This window comes from Morus notabilis, unplaced genomic scaffold, assembly GCF_000414095.1.
Source record: "Morus notabilis unplaced genomic scaffold, ASM41409v2 Scaffold456, whole genome shotgun sequence".
Taxonomy (NCBI): Eukaryota; Viridiplantae; Streptophyta; class Magnoliopsida; order Rosales; family Moraceae; genus Morus; species Morus notabilis.
In genome coordinates, this window is record NW_010367949.1 from 355,632 (window position 1) to 377,094 (window position 21,463).

The following is a 21,463-nucleotide window of genomic DNA, read 5'->3' on the forward strand; positions in this document are numbered from 1 at the left end:
TTTCCTTTCAACGGTATCCCAGCTCTGATACCATGTGAGAAAAGATACCGGAGAAGAAAACCATAAAACACTGCTCAGAATTTCTTATTAGAATCAATATTAACATACAGGAGAAGACCTAGAATTTATAACCATATTCTGGTCAGAAACTATCCCAACAAACTAGGAAACAAATCAGCAACAAATCAGGAAACAAATAACTAAAAATAATAAGGCCCTGATTTTATTCTTAAAGAATTGAATGAAGAATAGAATTCTTTTCATTGATTTAGAATAGTACAGGAGTTGAATATATACACAAGAAAGAGGCATGATCTGCAGGCTTATTTTAAGGAAAAAAAACACTGATTTCTAGCCTAATCTGATCAAGAGAATATCAGGAAATATTCCTGATATTCCTAAATTAACTAAATAAGGAAAGTTTGACAAATCAAGGCTAATCTACAACCTGTCACAGCTGAAGTAAGGCTGTACAATCCAGAAAGTGATGCAGTCCAATCCGGATTTTCAACAATTCTCTAAAAAATAGGATTGACTAAATCAACCCTTAACTGCCCCCAAATCTCCCGGATATCAGGCATACCGAAGATAGGCTGATCTTCAACAAACCCCAAAAGAGAGAAATAATAGAAAGCATATCAATAAGCATCCAAAGGAATTCTTGTGTACTAATTTAAGGAGGGACACCGTTGTAAACATGAATTCCTATGAATATGTGTTGACTGCTAGATGGCAAGGAAGTGTGTTTCATTCTGCCAGAAGACGATCAGGTGATTGAGTAACACATGTTCCAACTAAATTGAACATATAGATGTGGTCAAGTACATCTATCAATTTTTTTAATACCTAGTGTTTCAAATCAGTGGCAGTTACCAAGATTCTCTGTCAAAAGGTATCACAGTACAAATAGATTTAGTTCTACAAAGTTGTTGTCTACTTCTGTTTCTTGTAAAGATATAGTTTTATTAATAAGCTATTAATATATGCTCATCATAAAGTGTATAGTTAAAAAAAGGATTTCTCTTTTCCTTTTTTGATCTTCCCCTGGATGATGAGGCTAAAAGAGGGTATTAATAAACAATAAAAATCTAAACAAAGCTCGTCATCTTGTCCTAAATGGACAAAATTAGTACACTAAACTGGACCTTGGGACTAACCAGAGGAGGTCATATCTAAAATGGGTTTCACTCGAGTCCAATATTTAGTGAGACAGTATCCAGTCTCAACCCCCACAAGATTCGCTATCAACCAATCAGCTTTGCTACTTAAAAAGTATGCACATAATACGCTAGACTTAGATGCGCATTATTAACTCCATCACATTATTTTAATAGTAATATAACATCATTAGAATAATTTTCTCTTCTATTTCCAATATTCAAATACTGGCAACCTTTTTCTTTTTGTTTGAAACCCAAACCATAAATCCTAAACTGGATGGGCACTTTAGCATGTCATCTTGATGCTAAGCTTGAAGAAGCAATTCATCTACTTAATTATGGTTCAACAAAACATTTTTAATTATTCACCATTTGAGTGACTTGAAAATTATAAGATGGGTATTTTAACATATCTCATACTACAAAAAGTAAAGTCAATATAGCTGAATATTAAACTTTAAAAAGCAGCAATTGGTGATTGCTGAGTAAATATAAAAGGACAACGGTTGAGTCAGAAATAATCACTTGACAAACTCACAGTGCTTACATTATTGTCAGCCATCAGGTCATGGCACGTCTACACTTGCTGTATGATTACGAGGTGGATCTGGCACACTTGCCTTTAAACCCTCAAGGTGCATCATCTGTCAAGCTAAATGAGACTATTAAATATTATATGGTGACAAAGAAATTACTTACATTGGTTAGCACGGCAATATTTCAGTTGGCGTTGACTTCTTTGAGCATAAGTGTGTTGGACTTTGACCCTTTTTCTGGATTTTTTTTTTTTTTTTGGGAAAGAACTGTACTGTTAAGTGTGATCGGGTCCAAGATGAAGCTGCATAAGGGGAAAATGAAACTATTGACTTCCATGCCGTCATCTTTCCTCTTTAAAAGAATTCAAGATACTCCAGTTTTATTTATTTGAGCAGGAATGATGTTTTGTAACGTCTATTTCTTTTATGTTTCTTAATTCTTGAATTGGAGGACACCTCTGTTTTGTTGCACGAGATTTTTAAGTACTTTAAAGTTTCAATTTTCTCGTTTAAAAAAAAAAAAATCTAACTGTTCATAAAGCTATCAGTTATCATTTTAGTATTCTTTTTCTGTTTATTCCTCTACAAGGGCAACAGTGCCAACCAAGCATAGGAAGACACAGAAATATTTTCCAATTAGTAGCCTAAAAGATAACCAATGGGAGCCTTATACATAAAAATATTCAATGAGAAAAGAAATGAACATTTAAAATTAGAAAACTTTTAGAAAATATAAAAAAAATAATTAATTAATTAATTAATTAATGAGCGTATAGACGAACTGACTGACAAAATGCAATGCCAAATGCTGATAAAAAAAATGCCAAATTACCAAGGGTCTTAAAATTTTGGTACTTACGGTAATTAGTTCAACAAATGTATATCAGGTTCAAGACAGCACATTAACAAACTCTAGTGCAAGACTTCCTAATATCTGGAAAAAAAAAATGCATCATATACACATTCAAACCAAAGAAAATACCAAGCAATAATATTACCAACATTTTAAGCACAAAATCAGTTACACATTCAAAAACTTGTCATACAAACAAGCCAGTTCTATTATTGCTTAATTTTAGCTACTGGATAAAAATTCTTTAAAACAGCAAAAAAAACCCACCTCTAATTATTTTTCTTTTGCATGACCACGCATGCGTTCAATTAGGCTAGATGATAAAAGTATGATTTTATTATTGTACAAAACCGATGCAGCAATTTTTAAGATATTTCAACACATAATAAAACTCCCAGTTCTTTTTACAGGCATAATACACTCCAACATATGTACTGTAATGTTTGGTCTAAACTACACAATTATTCAACGGAAAGCAATATCACTTCAATTTCAAGAGTTCAAGACTAAATCTTCAAAAATTATATGTTTGTGAAGTCGTGTGAATGTGTAGAGATAAAGGAGATTTCCCTGTATATCACCTTTTCCACCTTTCTTCATCTTTTTATCTCTTTTACGCACCGCTTGCAAATAGGAAAGTCACTTCCAAATAGGAAACATATTGGGTCCGTTCATTTCGCTGATTCGAGTTTGTAATTCGAGTTGAGATGTGATTTTATGTGAAAGCTTTTTACTGTAGCAAAAAAGTTAGATGTGACAGTTTCTGAGAACTTTTTACTTTAGCAAAACTCAAATTCTAAACTCGAATCGGTGAAGTGAACGGGGCCATAGATTATATATAACAAGATCATTTCCATGGTACCTTAATTTAAGTGCATTCTTCTACCACTTATGGGGTGTTGGTTTGAAATAGTCAAGCCTTTGGCTTGCTCCCACAAGGTCTGGGGTTTGAAGCACCTCATGGGCACACAAAAGTCGTAGTTTCCTGCCTTCCAAAGATTGTAGGGTTTGGCGGAAGGCTCCAGTTTCTAAGCCGGGCTCACAAAGTGGGTTCGGGGATTTCTAGGTATAAAAAAAAGGTGTTCTTCTACCATCCCTTGCTAACCATAATAAGAGATTGTAGTTTTGCTGCACAAAAGCCAACACAATAGAATCACTGCTTATATAACATAGCAATTTAAGACATTTCCATATTTCTGCACGAAATAAGTGAAAAAACTTTTCAGCCCAGAACTCTAAAAGACAATTCAATTTTAATATAATAATCTCATCTAATTATCTCATTAGTGGAAGTTTATTCCTTTTGGGAAAAAAAAAATCAGTGGACGTTTATTTCTTGTAGGTAATTATTTTGTGACTAGATTTATCTCTATAGTGTTTCTAAAATTAGAGAACCAAAGAGAAAAAAAAATGAAGGAAATCAGGAACAAAAAAGAACAAAAAGCCAAATAAAAGAACAATGTAATTGCTTCATTTTCATTTCTTCTGTAGTTTTGTTTCTTTTGGAAGCTATGAAAGATTTACCTTCTTTTTTTTACCACACCCCATAAACCCATACAAGAGTATCCCACTTCTAAAATTAATTAATTTCTATAATCACAAAATTAACGAAGCAATAACCACTAAACATACCAATGCATGAAGAGAACAATTAGTCTAACTAACTTCCTTATAATCAAAATAAACAACAAACTCTCCACATAATTAATTTACTTATTAATAATGCTGCAGAAACAATAGAAGACAAATATAGAGATAAGGAAATAGAGATTGAAGACAAGAACATAGAAAGAAAATTTTTAGTAGTCACATTCACATCTGACATGTTTATACATAGGCAATTCTAAATGAAATATTTTCTCGCGACTGTCAAATAAGATAAACCCTCAAATAATCCCCAATCAGACCCTAATAACAAGGCTAAGTATAGGATTATTTGTATGAAACATCAACTCGCCAATTACATTTGACCCAAAATCTCAAAGCTTATAGGAAATTAAATAGGAACATCAAGAATCAGAGTTTCTGTATCAAATACAGCAATAATAGATAAAACACAATCATGAGCTCTCATATTTATTTCGCAAAGAAATATATCTGTAGCTAATCTACTACTCGTTAGATAAATGCCATAGCACTACTCAATATGAGATACTAGAATGAGACAAAGACCCTTATAAACTGTTTTATCAATTACGGTATCATATAATTCACGAGTGAGAAGGAGGAAAATTCAAGCAGCAAGCAAGCCAAAAGTTCAACGCAAATATATCCTGACAAGTAGTAAGCCTTAACCTTTTCCTACCAATCTTCAAACTAAAAGTTGGATCCCTATGAAACCAACAGGGGTGAGACTTCTATCGGAATTTCAACAACGAAATTGATTTTAGAAAGAAACATAATTGTTCTCTCCAGTCTAAAATTTACGTACCAAAACAATTTAAAGCTCTATCTCGGTACTTTATAGACTCAAAATGAGATGGTTTTTCAAAGTCTCAACTCCATAAGAGAAACGCATAACTGAATCTTGTCCTATCATCTTTTTAAAAGAAATTAGGACACGAGTCGAGATAAAAATTGACTTGTGGCAACTTGTACATAACACAAAATTGCAAACACAAAACATGTATAACTGCTGCATTTCATCGAATTCCCATTGCTTTCATCTCTCAAATACTCATCGATAGCCACCTAATACCACCACATTAGATCGTTCCAAGTGCAAACCTCACCAAAAAGAAACATCGACTAAAATAGAACTAAAATTAACTGTTTCAGTATCCAAAACCCAACCAAAATTTACCAAAAAATAAATAAATGATGACTAGTAAGACTCATCAACTAACAATTATATTTTGGGAAAACCAAAACTAAACATTATGAATATTAGGTACATACAAAAACAAAAACAAAAAAACAAAAAAAGCATACATGCATTAAAGCAAAAGCTTTCTTCTCCTAATATCGCAAAAGAAAAAGAAAAAACGAAAGAAAGAAAGAAACCAAAGGACAATGCATTTCTTGAGACGGTGCGATCAAAACTTCAACTACAAGTCATCGAATCACCAAATGCGATCGATCTAAGAACCTCTAAAACTAAAAACTACAAATAAATCAAAACAAAGATCTTTTTCTTCCATTTTGTCATGTTTATGTTTTAGTTTTTGCTTACATCAAAACGGTGATGAACAGCAAAGAAGTTCATTCCCAGAATCAGCAAGTGATTATTACATCTTTACCGACAACACGAAGAAGCTCGAGTCTGCAAAATCTCTTATGAAATTTGCAGATACAGAAGAGCAAAAGAGACGTTCTCAAAGCTAGTGCAAAGGCGAAGAAGAACGGATTGGAGGAGACATTTTGGAAGGATCCAATTCTCCTCGTGAAAGCGACGAGGATCTATCGTTTGCGTTGAGGAGAGAGAAGAAAATATCTAAGGAATTGTAAAGTCAAGCGCTTTAAATAATGCTCATCGTTGGCGTTAGGAATTGTATAGGAATAACTTCACGACATTTTGAGCTCGGATAGATGTTATCTTCTGAATGGCTGGTTTTAAGTTCGGATGGTGTTTTCGTCGATTCGAATTTGAGGGTGAATCATTGAACTCAAAATTATTTTTAATTTATGTGTATTTTTTTTTAAAAAAATACTATAATAATTCATAATATTCTAACAAAACGTTCCATAAGGTGGTAAGGTGGGCCCCGGGTGTCTGGGATTGGCTCGTAGGAGGTAGAAACATGTGGAATGCAGTGTGATATTAGATGATGGGCCCACGCAATTTTGGGCCCCAGGCAGGCCCAGCGTTGCATAAATTGCCGAACGACACTGAACTCACAGCTTCTCTCAGTGTTATTTGTTTCTCAAAAAATAAATAAATAAATAAAATAACACTGAAACCGACCTACTAAAAAAAAAAAAAAACACAAAAACCACCCTACAAAAAAAAAAAAAAACACTGAAACCGACCGTTAAACGCCGATGAAGTTCTCATTTTTCCTAAAACCGACAACCATTCTTATCCCGTTCCCGGGAACCCGGAGCTTCCGATCCGCGGCGGCGTTGGAAGCCATAGCCAAAGCTTCGCAAGACAAAGTCCCCATTTTTGCTCTCTACAACTATCCTTCCTTCTCCGGAGCTTTCTCGGCTCTCTTCGCTCACCTCTTCCACTCCCGCCTCAACCTCCCTTGCCTCATTCTCCCTTTCTCTTCCGTCCACCCTCTCAGGTCCCTTATCTTTTTTCTCTCCATTTTCTCGGCATCCAAACATGACGCTTTCTTCATTTTCATGTTTTTATTTTTTTTCCGCAGGGTTGAGGATTTGTGCGTCGAAGGCCTCGAGAAACTGTATCTTCTCGATTTCCTTGGCCCGAAGGGATTTGCAGAGGAGCTCTCGCAGCGAGCTTCATGCAAGTAAGCTTGAATAATTTCGCATTTCTATTTTGTTTAACTTGAAATTCTTGATTTTGTTGATTTTCTAGTTGTTTGAGATTACAAAAGTGTTTTGGTTTTTGTGAATCGTTGTTAAATTAGAGTGATAGGGTTCGATCATCGAAAATCGGTGCTCCGGAATGTACCTTTTGTGGAAGATTGTCGTGAAAACCTTACTTTTAATGTGAATGTTGAGAAGAGTAGCTCTGTTGCTGTGTATGAATACCTCTCTGCTAAAATTGTGGAGACGAAACGGTCTGATGTAAGTGGAAAAATGAGATAATTTTTCACTTTCGGGTTTTGGTTTAGTGTCACTGCGTTAGGTGTGTTTCCTCAATGATGAAGATGGATCTTATCATTTTTGTTCTTTTTCTTTTCGAATTTTAGGGGATGGTTGTAAGTCTATTAAAACCAGAGGAGCGAGATCGTGTGGAACTGCTTCTTAAGTACATTGAAGATGTAGATTTACGGCGACAAAGCTTGCCGGACATTTGGGCGTTTGCGATTGGAATTGACGAATGGCGCTTGAAGCTAAATTGCTTAACCAATCCGTACATGTTTGAACAGGTTTGATGCTACAAAATTTTGATCTTGTTCTTGGATAAATTGTTAAGATTTTCAGAATAATTGGATAGTCATATTCTATTTGGTTATCATAACAATGTTGTGTTGTTCCTATTTGTTTGTTTCTGTTTTAAGCACTAGAATTTCAGATACTGAGTACTAGATCTTTTGTCCCTTTTTATAGATATATAGATAAATAGGATAAGGTGGTAATTTGGAGAAAATGAATACTAGATTTTTGGTGTTATTATGTACTGCTACTCACAAAGCATGCTGGAAAGTGACACAACTAGGAGGAGGATTGTTCCAGTTTTTATATCGAAAGATTACATTTTTGTTTTCTGGAAAATTTTGATATCTGGAGATTTAAACTGCATGCTATTCCCCTTAAATTAGCATCAATTCATCTTTTATGTTTTGTGTATACTGCTGCACAATTGCATTCTCTTTAGCTGAGTTCTGATAATCTTTTTGCAGTTACTGGAGATTAGTGCTGCTGACTTAATCGCTAAGGGAAATTCTTATATTTCTCGTCGTGAAAAAGCTACAAAGAAGCTGCTGGATAAAGCTTTTAAAGTTAGGTTGGGCAGAGGATTTTATGGGGAGTGTCTGGTAATTAATTACTACCTTGGAACTCCTATCGCTTGAAAAGAAAAAAATAATAATAATAAATATAATAAATAAAAAGATAAAATCCAATACCCTGTTTCTTTCACGTTGTGAACTTCCATTTTTTTGTTTTTCATTCTTCTTCTTATGTACCGTTATCTGACTGGCATTTGAATAATTTCTCCCGGTATGTGCAACATAGCATGTGTAGTATGCTACAGCTCCATTGTTCCTCACTTCTGTCAATTAGTTTTAAATTTTCTTTGGAAATTCAAATGTCTGATAATAAAATTTATTTATTGATTGATTTTAAATCTATATAGGGAGTGAGAGTAGATGGAAATTCTGATTTAGTTGATGAAATTGGCAAGCAACTTAGTGTAAGAAGTGCAGCCACTGGTCTCAGGTAAACCTTTTACTTTGGTTTTATTACGATGAGGTCTTTGGTACTTAAATCTTTTCTATAAATATTTTAAGTGTGTTTCCCATCCCCCAATTAATGTCAGGCCTATAGGAGCTGTTATATACATGCAACGGAATAATCTTAAAATGTGCTTGAGGAGTATTGATAGTAGCACGGATACCTCTGAAGTTGCAAAAGTATGCATTATAATCCAGGCAGCTATACCTTCTCTCCTTCCATATAATATCAGCATGCGTTGAAGATTCTTTTAATGCATTTTTACACATGAAGGCATACGGTGGTGGTGGCTCTTCAAGTTCAAGCTCTTTTATCATTAGGATGGATGAGTATAACCAGTGGCTTTCGACAAATAATCAGGATCAGCTTAAGGTATTTTGAAACAGTCTTCAGGAAATCACGTAATAAATCTGTCTTTGGGTTTTGTTTTTCTCAAGCATGTCTCTGTGTGCGATTGTCTTTAACCAGAATTTCATATTATGTTTCATGTCTGTATTTCCTTTTGACATATATTACATCTGCCTGAACTTTTTTTCATGTGAATAATTCTTTGAAACCCTAGGTTACATGACGGCCTTAATGATTAGGAGCTGCATATGGTGGGTGTTCCTTGCTGATTGTTGTAGTCTAGACAATGAGATTGGGAGGAAGGATTGAGTGAAAGTAATCCAGATAGCTTGAGCTTATACGGCTTTGTCGCTCCAAATCACAAGTTCTCGATTAGAAGGACATAAAGCTCTAGAGATCTTCTTAAATGACATTTGACGAGGAGATTTATGTCAACCTCTACTATGGGCTTAAAGGCAACTATGAAGTGTTCGGCGATAGGGAGCTTCGGTGCTCATTTTATTCCATGGTGCAGTGTATAGGCTTGTTAGTTTTGAACTCTTTCTGGCATGATATTATTTTCTGTTAGGGGAAATTTGGAATGATTGAGCACATTCTTGAGTTGGTCCATCAGTTGGAGTGACTGAGTCTGGTTGGATGGAGTACTTTCAACATCAGAACTACTCTATTTAGATGGCTGACTCTGTGTCTTTGTTTGGTAGAATGTACTGTTGTCGTGGAGTGCAAGCTGTGTTTTTCCTTGTGTTTGTGATAGCCTTTTTTCTTGTATGTTTCTTGTGCTTTGGTTTGCCCCTTCCGCATTTCTGTATGCATTTGTCTATCAAAAGTGCCAGGCTGCTACACGTTGTGTGGACCTCTTCTCTCATAGATAATTTCTTGGAGGTCTTATTGGCAGCGATATGAATTTTGAGGGTGGAAAGAGTTGAATTAATTAGTATGACGATAAGAAAAGTTAAAATAAAACAAAGGAAAGAGAGAAAGAAGAATCTGGTGCCTTGAGCGATTGACATTACAAACGATTTGTTTTTTGAAAGTACAACAAGGTCCAAACTTATGCACAAATACATAGGAGATTATGAATCGAACTATAAGTCTATAACTATTAAGACACATTTATCCTAGTTTGTGTGGGTAATAATACCAACATTCTATTGCTGAAAGTGTGCTGTGCAATTCTAGAGTTAAAAATGTGTGATAAAATTACTTTAAGGGACAACCATCCTTTATTATGCCTTTAGCTGTTGGACAAGTTGCTAACTCACAGTGCTCACCATCTGTGCCCCACCACGTTAAGCTTTTGTCCTCCAAACCCACTGAAAAGTACAGCAACACTGCCATGAAAGCCACTCCTGCATCCAATGCTGCTGAAAGAATGTAATTGTACCTTTGCCACCATTGTTTCCTGTATCGGAAGACAAAGAAGTTGAAGATAGTTCCAACTATGATCCAGGAATTGAAGTTCAATGATGTTGCTGGTGGCATCATTGCTGTTGCTCCAAGAAGGACTGGAAGATTGATCAGAGGAATCCATGTTTGTTTGGGGAATGCCTTGTGCAGTAACCAAATGATAACCGGTCCGACGGCACCTCCAAGGAAGAACCAATTCATGGCTGCATAGTTTCCTTGGGATCCAAATATACGCTTAGGTCCCACTAACCCCCATATGACAGATGCATCAAAAAAGACTCGGTCACCAGGGCAAGTCCAAGGACTATTTGTGGGAAGGAGATTATCCTGGCATATATTCTCCACAGTGGTCAGCAACCACCATGCCACTGCAAGATTGATGGTTCCAGCGAGAATCGTTCCTAAGAACTAGATATCACATATACAAATGCAGAAGAAGATGAGAATTTCAGTATATGTAACATCGGGAAAAAATAGAGGAGAGTAGTTGGTGGTAGCAACAGCCTGAACTTATATAAGTTTAGCAATAACGGTGTCAAATATACCAAACTGTTTGGCTGCTGGAATTTAAGGGTCAATTGAGTGAGGTTCAATTATTTAATATTCACTAATATTCTTATGATAACATTGTTTTTGGTTACTGCATTAGAGTGTTCTCTTGTTCTTTCAAGTGTAGATGCATAGTAAGTAGTTGCTTAGCAATCAGAATACATTTTTCTGGAAATTGTTTAAATCACCACTCTTGCTTGTCAATTTTGGCTTTTAATGTGCAAGGAATACTATTTCTTTATTGATAACATTGGAGAAGATACCTGAACTATGAACATTGATCTGGGAGGGATCTTCATGTAGTGCCCTAGCTTGAAGTCACTGAGGAAGGAGACAGCCTGTGCCATGCTCATATAGCCATAGGTTTTGAAACATACATTGGCAATTGGCCTTCCTGGTAATATGATACCCATGACGTACTCCGTTATTATGTTCAGCCCTGGTGTCTGTATTTGAGACATCAGAAGATCAGTAGCAATTAGATATATAGTGAAAAGATCTTGAATTTTGTAGCGAAATTTGATGAGGAAAAAGAAAGAGCATGCTTGCTGCAATACTTGCAGTTGCTAAAAAACATAGTAAAGAAAATGGACTATATTGTTATTGGCTTCAATCTTTATTTAGGATATTTAATCTGATAGCTTAATTTCATCCTTGCCAATTTGATCTTCCTATAACCAGTTCTTCGTGAACTAGCAAACTCGTAGATAACTACGCTTTAACATGGTGAGTGACATCTAACCAAGTTAAACTAGTATATCATGACTTGGATAGTGATCGCAACTATGAGATATGCCATCAAGGATAATGGGAGAACCAAATAATAGAAAGTTCTTGTATCATTTACTCATATTACTGATAAGCAAGACAAATTTTGACTTACCTGGTTCGTTGTGGCAGTTATAATGCTGATTGGAAGGGTGAAACTAAAAGCCATGGCACCAGCAAAGAGGAGTCCCCACCACGGCATCTGAACCTGATCATTCAAAAAGATGCAAAGTGCAAGGGATACTGCAAGTGTCACAGCAAGCAACAAGTAAAACCACCAGGAAGGTATGTCCTTGTATCTCCTCATAAGTGTTGTATGGATGTCCTCCTTGCCTTTGTGAGAAGCGCGATAACGCTGATAGATCTCCCTGTCAATTTACTTATGCTATCAAAGTACATCCATTCTTATGAAATTTGCTCGAGTTCAACAAGCGACGTGTTCTTTGTCAATAATTTAAAACGATCATCTCTTTTCATCTCTGGACTTACACCAATATTTTTTTTTTTCCTGGCTGTGCCTGTGTGTGTGTTTTGGATTGATAAAATTTATAGTTTATCGTCAATTAGAAATCTTGAACTGTTGGAAGTCTTGATTTGACCAGGGTCACCTTTTTTTTTTTTTTTAGAGAACCAGGGCCACCTAATAGGCATCAAAAGTTCTTGGAAATAAGGTTTTTAAGCCATATTCATTTGAAAGTCTAAGTGAAATTAAGAGCAAAACAGTTTCAAATGATAGAATCGATTAATTTTTGTTCGTTTCTTTAAGAACAATTTTGCAAGTTAATTAACGAAAGAAGCTAAGTTGTATAAATGCCACCTATTTCTCGTATTTTCTCTGTTAGGTGAGTTGAGGACTACACAAGTACGCTATCACAAACTTAATTTGAATAGAAGTAATACTTTTTTTGTTCAGGCATTATGTTCAGTTAATCCCATTTTGGTCCTCAAATATAGTCTAAATTTCATTTTGGTCTCTGACTTTCATAACGTCCTAGAACAAGTCCATGATCTATCAAATAGCCTAAATTAGTCGTTTCGTCCATCCAACTGCTAAAATCTTGACAGAAAAAGGCACGTGGGGACCATGTGTGATTTCCTGAGATTTTAACAATCAGGTGAGAGAAAGGCCGCGAGCGACTGTTTAAAAGGAAGCCGTGCCTTCTTCCGTTGAGATTTTAACAATTGGATGGACATAAAGACTAATTCATGCAATTTGGTACATGGGAACGCGTCCTAGGATGTTGTAGAAGGGACCAAAATGGAATTTAACATAGAATTCGGGGACTAGAAATGAGATTAATACTTAATACAATGAGTAGAAAACACAATTACCATTAAAGTAGGAAAAAGATTTGGAAATTAAAGTTTAGAACAATGCATTACCTTCCATAGAAGACTGCCACATGCGTCAGTGTGGCGGCAATGGTGGCAAAACCAAAACCATAACTGAGGGCAAAAAACGTGCTTAAATGAATTCGTCCTTGCTCCGCATACTTTTCTATATCCAACTCGAACTTGTCGTTCACAATAGCTGTTATGTCATAGGTTTGACCTTTTGCTGTGAACAAGTGTGAAGAGAAAATGGGAAACTTACTTGCACCGTACAAGTCCACCCCCCAGTATGCAATAGGGATTGCAACGTAAATAAGCAGTACATAGCCCAGGAAGACATTGACAATGGCGAAAAAAGGGCTGATGAGCGGGCTAAACAGGAACGATGCCACGGCCGACCAGTCAAGAGTGAAAGATCCCAGTCCAAGGCCTCTCATGCCCGAGCCAATCTGCTGTGCTGTGACCGACTTTGAGAATACCCAGCAAATCCACGAGATGTTGGTGAGTGTTGAGAATAGGTACCCGGGGAAGACATACCATGAAAAACTGCAGATTAGAGCAATTAGAAAGAACTTTGCTTGTGACATCCGCTGCTCGTCTTTCTCATGCAGAGCCCTGTGTGTTGAATTTGAAAATTTTCGTTAGAAAACTAGATGAAAAACGTATAGATGTGTGTCTAATAATGATTCGGCTTTCTACTTCTATGAAATGATGGTTCAACATTATTTAAAAATGGGGAACAATGCATTTATAAAAAAAAGTTGGAAGTAATTCTACTTCTGTATGAATGATTCCAGTACAAAGACCAAACGTGATAGTTAAAAAAAGTTGGAAGTAATTCTACTTCTGTAAAGTTTATGTGGGTTTTAAATGTATGGAAATATTTTAAAGTTTATATGCTTCATACTCTTACAGGTAAAAACTAGGACACCAAAAATTTGTGTACTAGAGAATTGAAGGATAAAGCTTTGTGATCCAAATCTGAGATTCTACTCCGGAGGACGAGGTGCAGGCTTCTTCTTTTTTTTTTTTTTTTTTTGTATTTAACTATTTATTGGACTTTTCATAGAAAAATAAAATGAACAAAAAGAAATTATAGGTAAAACATGGCATTGTAATAAGAGTTGACTAAACAGTAAACTGGACTAAATTTAACCTCGTACAAGATATGTGTGAGTGACGCAAAATAAATAAATGAATACTAATAATGAGAATAATAACAGAAAGAAATTAAAATCTGAGAAGTAGAATTACTGTGGGAAGGGCAGGGCTAATCTTAAGCTTACCGACGTGCAAAGATTCGTGTTAGACGGCTTTTTTATTGGGAAATTTTCAAGTTTAATCATTATTTTTTTTAATTATATTCTTTATATTACTACACAAAATTTTAATATCACAACGAAAAATAATTTACAAGTTATGGAAAGACAATATGTAGATTATAAAAAATAATTTGTAGATTAATATAACTTAGAGATTATGAAAAGATAATATATAAATTATTATTGGCATGAGATAAATTTACAACCACGGCGGAAATAAAATAAATATCATTTTTTTGTTGTTTCTCCGTTTTTTATATTAGTAATTCTGTTCTACACCGCCTTGCAAATAACGTGGCTTTCACAATTTTTTTTCTAAGGGAGATTAAAAGTAGAGCACTCCTTAAACAAAATAAACTAAAATAGAGCACTTATACATTTTTTTTTTGAAAGGAGCAATTATACACATTCTCAAAGGAATCAAACCTCACAACTCATATATAGTCGGTTTCACTATATAGATAAGTGGGATTCATGACTAGTGAGACCTATTATGGCTTAATTTGGTAGTGCTGTGAATTTTAAAAAAATTATTTTTAGCTGTGTTGAAGAAAGAAACAGCTGTTATAAAAAGCAGCTGAGTATTTAGTAAACTGTAATTATAATAGATGTGCTGGTTTTAAAATCAGTGCAATAGTATTTGGTAAATTTTAAACTTAAATTGTTGTGGATATGTAAAATGATCAAAATGACCAAAATATATCATTATAAGGTAAAATTCTCATGTTCCTTGAAAATATTTTTTTTGAGGTGTGCAGAGTAGGATTTCTATAGGACCATTTTATTCTCATTTATTCTATTTTATTTATGTATTTATTTTAATTCCTCTCAGTTGCTTTTATATGTTACTTTTAGTCTGGGTCTGCATCGACCTGATTAGTATAAGAGAGAGGAATATTATAATGATGGACTCTTAGGCCCCGTTCATTTTGCCGATTCGAGTTTAGAATTTGAGTTTTGCTACAGTAAAAAGCTCTCAGAAACAATCACATCTAACTTTTTTGCTACAGTAAAAAGCTCTCACACAAAATCACATCTCAACTTGAATTACAAACTCGAATCAGCGAAGTAAACGAGCCCTTAGTGTACACGTGCACAATGCATGTACAAGTATAGCTCATGATGATCAATATATATTATCTACTACTATATAATAAATGAGAGTTTATCTCCGTTCACGATTTAAGTTTAGAATTTGAGTTAAAATGTGATTTTATATGAGAATTTTTTATTGTAATAAAAAAATTAAATATGATTGTTTATGAGAATTTTTACTGTAAAAAAACTCAACGGTGCCATATATAAATGAGAGTTTCTTTTTGTGCACTGTTCTAAAATTTGGTTAAATTATTTTGTCCTTTTCTGTAGTTTGTCTTTTATTGACTTTTCTTTCTTGGGTTTTTTTTTTTTCTCTTTATTGCCTATTTATTTTAAAATAGTATACAATACTTGTTTCTTTTACTTTGTACATACCAAAATGTCTTTTCAAATATCTCTCCACCATTTCAATCTTTTTGTACATTCTCTTCTAATTGCCCTTTTAAATAAGTTTTTAAAAAGGCCACTACTTATTTAAACATTTTATTCCTTTATTTAAACATACCAAAGTGCATGTTTCTCAAATATTCCTTTATTTAACTAATTTTTCTTGCGATATTCTAAAATGCTCTTTTTTTCATTAATGACCCTTATAAATGCTTAATTTTACTTATTTTCACTTGTAACCTTCCCAAGTACTATTTTTCTCAAATATTTTTCTCACTAATATTTCTCCAATGACTATAATTTTAAATATTAGTTAACTAAAATTAAAGAAAATGAACATTTTTTCTGAAATTTTCAATTCTAATTTTTGTTTGGCTTGTTAATTTCGATTTTTTAAGTTTTGAAATGTGTTTGTTTAATTGCTATTAATATAATACTTATTTCCTATTTGTCTTAATGAGGGTAGTATTTTTTATTTTTTTAAAATTTTACCTATCGGATATTATTTTTGTATTGGTTTTAATACATAAGAAGAGAAAACATGAGATTTTAAAAGAATATATAAATACTTAGGAAAGTTTTTCAGAAATCATTTTCTTGGAGTTAATGTACGTTCATTTTTACATTTAAGTTATTCTAATTTATTTTTTAAAATTTTAAATGTTATTTGTTTACTTTTCTCCACGCCTGTTACATTTCTTTTCATTATAATTTTTATTAGAAGCTTTTCTAGCTATTAAAGATTTTTGTTACAACAACAACAATTAACATATTTAGGAATATATAGTTTTTTATGGATAAGATTCTAACAAAAGTTATTAAGAATTATAAATATAACTTTAGAAAAATATTTTTGTTATTATTACTAATTTTCAGTGAGAATAGCAATTAAGTATTTATGTTTCGTTTAAAAAAAAAACTTTTATTTTTTATTACTTGGTTAAATATTTCTACAAGACTTAAAAAAGAATACCAGAAAAAAAAAACTAAACTAAACTAAACTAAACCCTTTAAAATTTAACGTATATGTTTCAAGACACGTAAGACACTAATACACACGCGTGCGTGGCTTTGATTGGTAGATACAAAAGTACAAGAAGTCGTTTAATTTACTGATTTGAGTTTTTAATTTGAATTGATGTGACTTTATGTGAGAATTTTTTACTGTAAAAAAAAATTAAATGTGATTATTTTTAAGAATTTTTTACTATAATAAAACTTAAATTTTAAATTTAAACCGATAAAATTAACGGAATTTAAGTATACCCATAGTAAGCAGCAGTGTGGGCGTGGGGGAGAGAATTATTAGTCATATGCATGTGCGTTGTAGAGATAAGAGAGACATTCAAAAATATATATAAATAAAAATAAAAATAAAAGGTGCTAAAGATACGTAAGATGCATGTTGACTGACTCAATAGTGAAGCGACTCCGAGCAATAGTATTGTGATATTTGGAAATGGTCCCACCCGACCCTGCATTTTTTTTTTCTTTTGGTCTTTTTCTGGTCAAGCTCCCATTAATATATCTGGTTTAATGTAAAATCTAATTAAAATCATTACAAAATAAATGATTTTTAATATAAATTTAACCCTTGAAAATAAAATTTTTACTGTGTCTACAAGAGAAATTCTTTTACCATGTTCACGTTGGGTTGGGTCAAATATTGCACAAATATTTTTCAAAAGAAGTGGGCGGTGAGCAGAAAGCAGTACCTGCTCGTTGAGAGTTATTTTTGTTTTATTACTTGCATGATCGGATCGTCATCGTTATTGTATGCGCGTTTGGATATCGAATATTCCAATACGCGACAAGCACTTTTGGAAACATTAATAAGCTTGTTTGGGACTTTGGTTTTAAAGTGTGAACATATGGGGAAAACGATGAAAATGGATAAAGAAAAGATGTCAATTCCAAAAATTAAGTTGATGGAAAGCGTACTAATTATGTCAGTTAACGAAAAAACACGTCTGTATTTTAAAGAAACTCGTGGAAGGAAAGAGCTTGCCACTTATATGTGCATCTGCTGTATAAAGTGGTAGCGGTGGGTGATTAGTCTCGTTCATTTTACTGATTTGAATTTTTAATTTTAATTTTATAAAAAATCACATTTAATTTTTTTATTACAGTTAAAAGCTCTTACATAAAATCACATCTCAATTCTAATTGAAAACTCAAATCGGTGAACTGAGCGATGTCATAATAATAATAATGATAGGTAACTCTGAGATTTGTTTGTTAGGGCATCTACAAAACAATTCTAAATTATATTAGTGTTCAAAACAATTCTAAATTATATTAGTGTTCAATGTTAAATTTTAACATTTTTTAGTGGGATAATTACTTTTTAATATGAAGCTATTTGTTATGTTAAATTTGTCATATATGACAAATTTATCACTAAATATAACATAACATGTGATAAATTTGACAATTAATTACTATCAGATAGTTTTTGTTAAGTTGATTTTTTTTATTTAATCATTACAATATTTTCATTTTTAAATTATTTTAAAATTACAAGTTTTTTATTTTACAACTTTTAAAACTTAATAATTATGTCAAAAGATAGTTTTAACATTTAAAATAATATTATATATTGAAATAAAAATGAAAATAAATATATCAAATACGTGAGTTTCTCAATTTTTAATGCCAAATAAATCATCGAATTAGGATTTATACCAAAGATAATGGTCTTATATAATAAAAAAATAAAAAATTTATCTTGAAAGTGTATGAGTTTAGACTTTTATCCTTTATTTTTAATAAATACTATTTTATTATTGTAATTATTTAATTAAAAAATATTAATTAAAAATAAATAATAAAAATCTTAAACCGTGTAGTGACGAAGAGATTAACGTACCGGAAAAGTGAGACCTGAACAAGAGTGCTGGGCCACCACATATGAGCGGGCTCCACCACATACTTCCTCAAAAGCCCAGCCCAACCGTATCCGAGTACCTGCAGCCAAAGTTTTTCATATAAGATTAAAACTTGGGTGATTTACCACTTCTGCATCGTTGGATTTCAAACGTATAATTTTAAATGTACCATTTTATTAAAAATTAATTAATTAATTAATTAATTAATTAATTAATTAATAAGTCTTAAGTTTTACTCAAAGTGATGAGTGAGTCCGTCTCATAGTCTCCTCACTAATTAAAATAACAATTTCTTAATAAAATAAGTCAAGGCAATAATGATTTAGGCTACTTTTTTATAAAAGTAATACCTTTTTCACGGATATTACGGGATTTTTATTTCGAAACATTAAGGTCCATTCATTTCACTGATTTGAGTTTAAAATTTAAATTTTATTATAATAAAAAAAATTTAAAAATAATTACATATAATTTTTTTATTATAGTAAAAAATTTTCACATAAAATTATATTTTAATTTAAATTAAAAATTTAAATTAACAAAATAAACAACTATATAACATAAAACTAGTATTGATCTCAAAAAATCAACGATGGTAAGTAAAAACTAAAGTAGGACCTTGACTAAAGAAATTCACTAGTATTACAGCTAGTGTAAGTAAAAAAAAAAAAAAAAAATGATCCTTTTTATCAGCATAAGATACTGATTAAAAAAAAAATAAAAAATTGTCCCCCAGTAAACATTTGCCTTTTCTGTCCTTTGTTTGCCCAAAAAAAAAAAGATAGCAATTAAAAAAAAATTATATTTGTTTATGAAAACCAAGACATAAAAGAAGAAAAAAGCTTGTTCAAAAAAAAAAAAAAAAAAAAAAAAAAAAAAAAAAAAAAAAAACAAAAGGTACTCTATATTATTAAAATCACCCTATTGATTAATTGTAATGGTCCAAACAGCCAGCTAATGGAGACTTCTTTTTTCTTTTTCTTTTTTTTTTTGCCCGCTGACGAAATAATCAAGATACAGGTAAACGATTTGGCTATCTTTCTTCCTGTCTCTCTTCTCAACCAACTTGTACTCTCAAAAGATCCAAAACCAGAAACAAAGAAAATCAATATATATATATATATATATATATGAAGAGTTGAAAAACTTATACGTACCTGGGTGGTGATAATAAGAATCCAACTAGCCCAAAAGGAGATACTCCGGCGATAAAACGCTTTTATAATGGTAACAATCCCCACAGCATAAGCTGAGCCTGATCCAAAAGCACTCCCGGCATTCGCAAATATGGAAATGAGCACGTGCTCTTTTATGTTAAAGGGGCCCGGGTTAACCGAAAACCTCCTCTCCCCGAACCCGGGGAGTCTGAACCGGGTCTTGGGGAGAGTCCGGGCCATGAAATGGCCTATGGGGAGAGTGGCTACTTGGACGGTGATCTGTGTTATTACAAGGGGCTGGGTCCGGTAGGCGAAGAATTGGTTGAGGAAGGAGAGGAGCCCACATGAGAGCAGGCCCAAGAACCACATTCGGAAGGTCCACACGGGCAGGGTCGGGTCGTCGGTGTTGGTCACGGTAAGCCGGACCTCCTCGATGGGGGAGAGCTCATCCTCGTCCATGTCGGGAACCGTCGGGTCGGGTTTCTGGCGTGGGGGTTGCATTTCTATAGTCTCCATGGGGTGGTTGTCAAGAAGGACGATATTGGCAAAGAGGAGAAGGCGATGAAGAATATATTGTAAGTTGGTTGTTGACAAGGGTCTGCTTCAATTATGTATATTGCAATTTGCATGTGTGAGTGTGAGTGTGAGTGTGGTGGGACTCGGGAGAGAATTTTTTTGAGTTGTTGTCATTATTATTAGGATTAATTATAAAATTCCCCTAAATACTCTTTATATAAATTTTCCCAAATACCCTTTAATTTTTTTTTCTTTGTAACATTAGTCCCCCTAATCTCAGAACATTAGAACTCTCACAATACCATTTTACAATAATATCCTTAGTTTATGCGTCACAAACCCCTAATATGACGGTTACGAATGTAAAAAAAAATTAAATTAAAGGACAAAGTGTTACAATACTCTTAGATTGGGTTGAAAATATATATATATATTTTTTGAAAGATAAGGTATAGAGTACTATTACTATATGGTATCTCACTCTAATTGGACGGTACACTGATTGGCTAATGGGTTGCAGATCAGAGTTGGATGTTCACATTGAAAACAAGAAACGTCAAATGTGTTTGTCGGATTCCCACTCTAACCAATACGTGAATATTTTGTGGGAATTTACACCATGGATCATTCATGTTGTGGTTGAATGTGAAATTTGAATTCCTAAATTAATAAGACCATTATAATAAGGGATAATTTTATAGTAGAATATAAATAGAAAAAAAATATATATTTTGTAACTCCGATATGATTTTAATGTAATTTAACGGTCTAAAATTGTACAGTATTGTCTATTATTTTTCGTATGAAATATATGGTATTAGTATATAAGACACTGACTCAAAAAGTGGTTATGTCTAGTAAAACTGCCCCCCTAACAATTAGCTTTAGCTACAAAGTAATAATGAATTTGATCAAGAAAATTCAAGCTAAACAGTTTGAGCGTTCTTAAACTAATTGTTAATGACTCTCTGCTACAAATGATTCAATGAACCTAGACAAAGCCTAAAAGGGAATATAACTCGTTTTGCCCTCGGGAACAAGGTCTTCACCAAAAAAAAAAAAAAAAAAAAAAAAAAAAAAAAAAAAAAAAAAGAGAGATAGAAGGATGGAATCCCTTA

The 21,463-nt window shown here is 33.2% G+C and overlaps 2 protein-coding genes across 3 annotated transcripts; one reads left to right on the forward strand and one right to left on the reverse strand.

The window, feature by feature from the left end:
• Positions 1–6,505: 6,505 nt before the first annotated feature.
• Positions 6,506–9,750, forward strand: LOC21397918. The gene is made up of 9 exons (XM_024175974.1): positions 6,506–6,775; positions 6,860–6,961; positions 7,082–7,241; positions 7,367–7,546; positions 8,021–8,155; positions 8,476–8,558; positions 8,659–8,752; positions 8,847–8,945; positions 9,136–9,750. The coding sequence occupies exons 1-9, from the start codon at positions 6,531–6,533 to the stop codon at positions 9,142–9,144; spliced, it is 1,107 nt and encodes a 368-aa protein (XP_024031742.1). The 5' UTR covers positions 6,506–6,530; the 3' UTR covers positions 9,145–9,750.
• A 143-nt stretch (positions 9,751–9,893) lies between these two features.
• LOC21397919 (oligopeptide transporter 4) lies at positions 9,894–20,529 on the reverse strand. 2 transcript variants are annotated; one of them, XM_024175978.1, is made up of 7 exons: positions 19,830–20,529; positions 18,654–18,751; positions 17,199–17,312; positions 13,029–13,592; positions 11,761–12,013; positions 11,141–11,323; positions 9,894–10,736 (listed from the first exon to the last, which is right to left on the reverse strand). In XM_024175978.1, the coding sequence occupies exons 1-7, from the start codon at positions 20,343–20,345 to the stop codon at positions 10,122–10,124; spliced, it is 2,343 nt and encodes a 780-aa protein (XP_024031746.1). In that variant the 5' UTR covers positions 20,346–20,529; the 3' UTR covers positions 9,894–10,121. The 2 variants fall into 2 exon arrangements, with proteins under 2 accessions (XP_024031746.1, XP_010112260.1); XM_010113958.2 differs by lacking the exon at positions 17,199–17,312 and having other exon boundaries at positions 19,830–20,528.
• Between the last annotated feature and the right edge of the window lie 934 nt (positions 20,530–21,463).

What these genes read in the sequence shown, in the direction of transcription:
- LOC21397918 (XM_024175974.1), top strand. Translation starts at nt 6,531, where the DNA reads ATGAAGTTCTCATTTTTCCTAAAACCGACAACCATTCTTATCCCGTTC. An exon ending in TGGAGACGAAACGGTCTGAT is followed by an intron (nt 7,242 to 7,366) that starts GTAAGTGGAAAA and finishes TTCGAATTTTAG; the next exon opens with GGGATGGTTGTAAGTCTATT. An exon ending in GATTTTATGGGGAGTGTCTG is followed by an intron (nt 8,156 to 8,475) that starts GTAATTAATTAC and finishes AAATCTATATAG; the next exon opens with GGAGTGAGAGTAGATGGAAA.
- LOC21397919 (XM_024175978.1), bottom strand. Translation starts at nt 20,345, where the DNA reads ATGGAGACTATAGAAATGCAACCCCCACGCCAGAAACCCGACCCGACG. An exon ending in TAACTGCCACAACGAACCAG is followed by an intron (nt 11,324 to 11,760) that starts GTAAGTCAAAAT and finishes TCTCAAATACAG; the next exon opens with ACACCAGGGCTGAACATAAT. An exon ending in GATCAATGTTCATAGTTCAG is followed by an intron (nt 10,737 to 11,140) that starts GTATCTTCTCCA and finishes TGTGATATCTAG; the next exon opens with TTCTTAGGAACGATTCTCGC.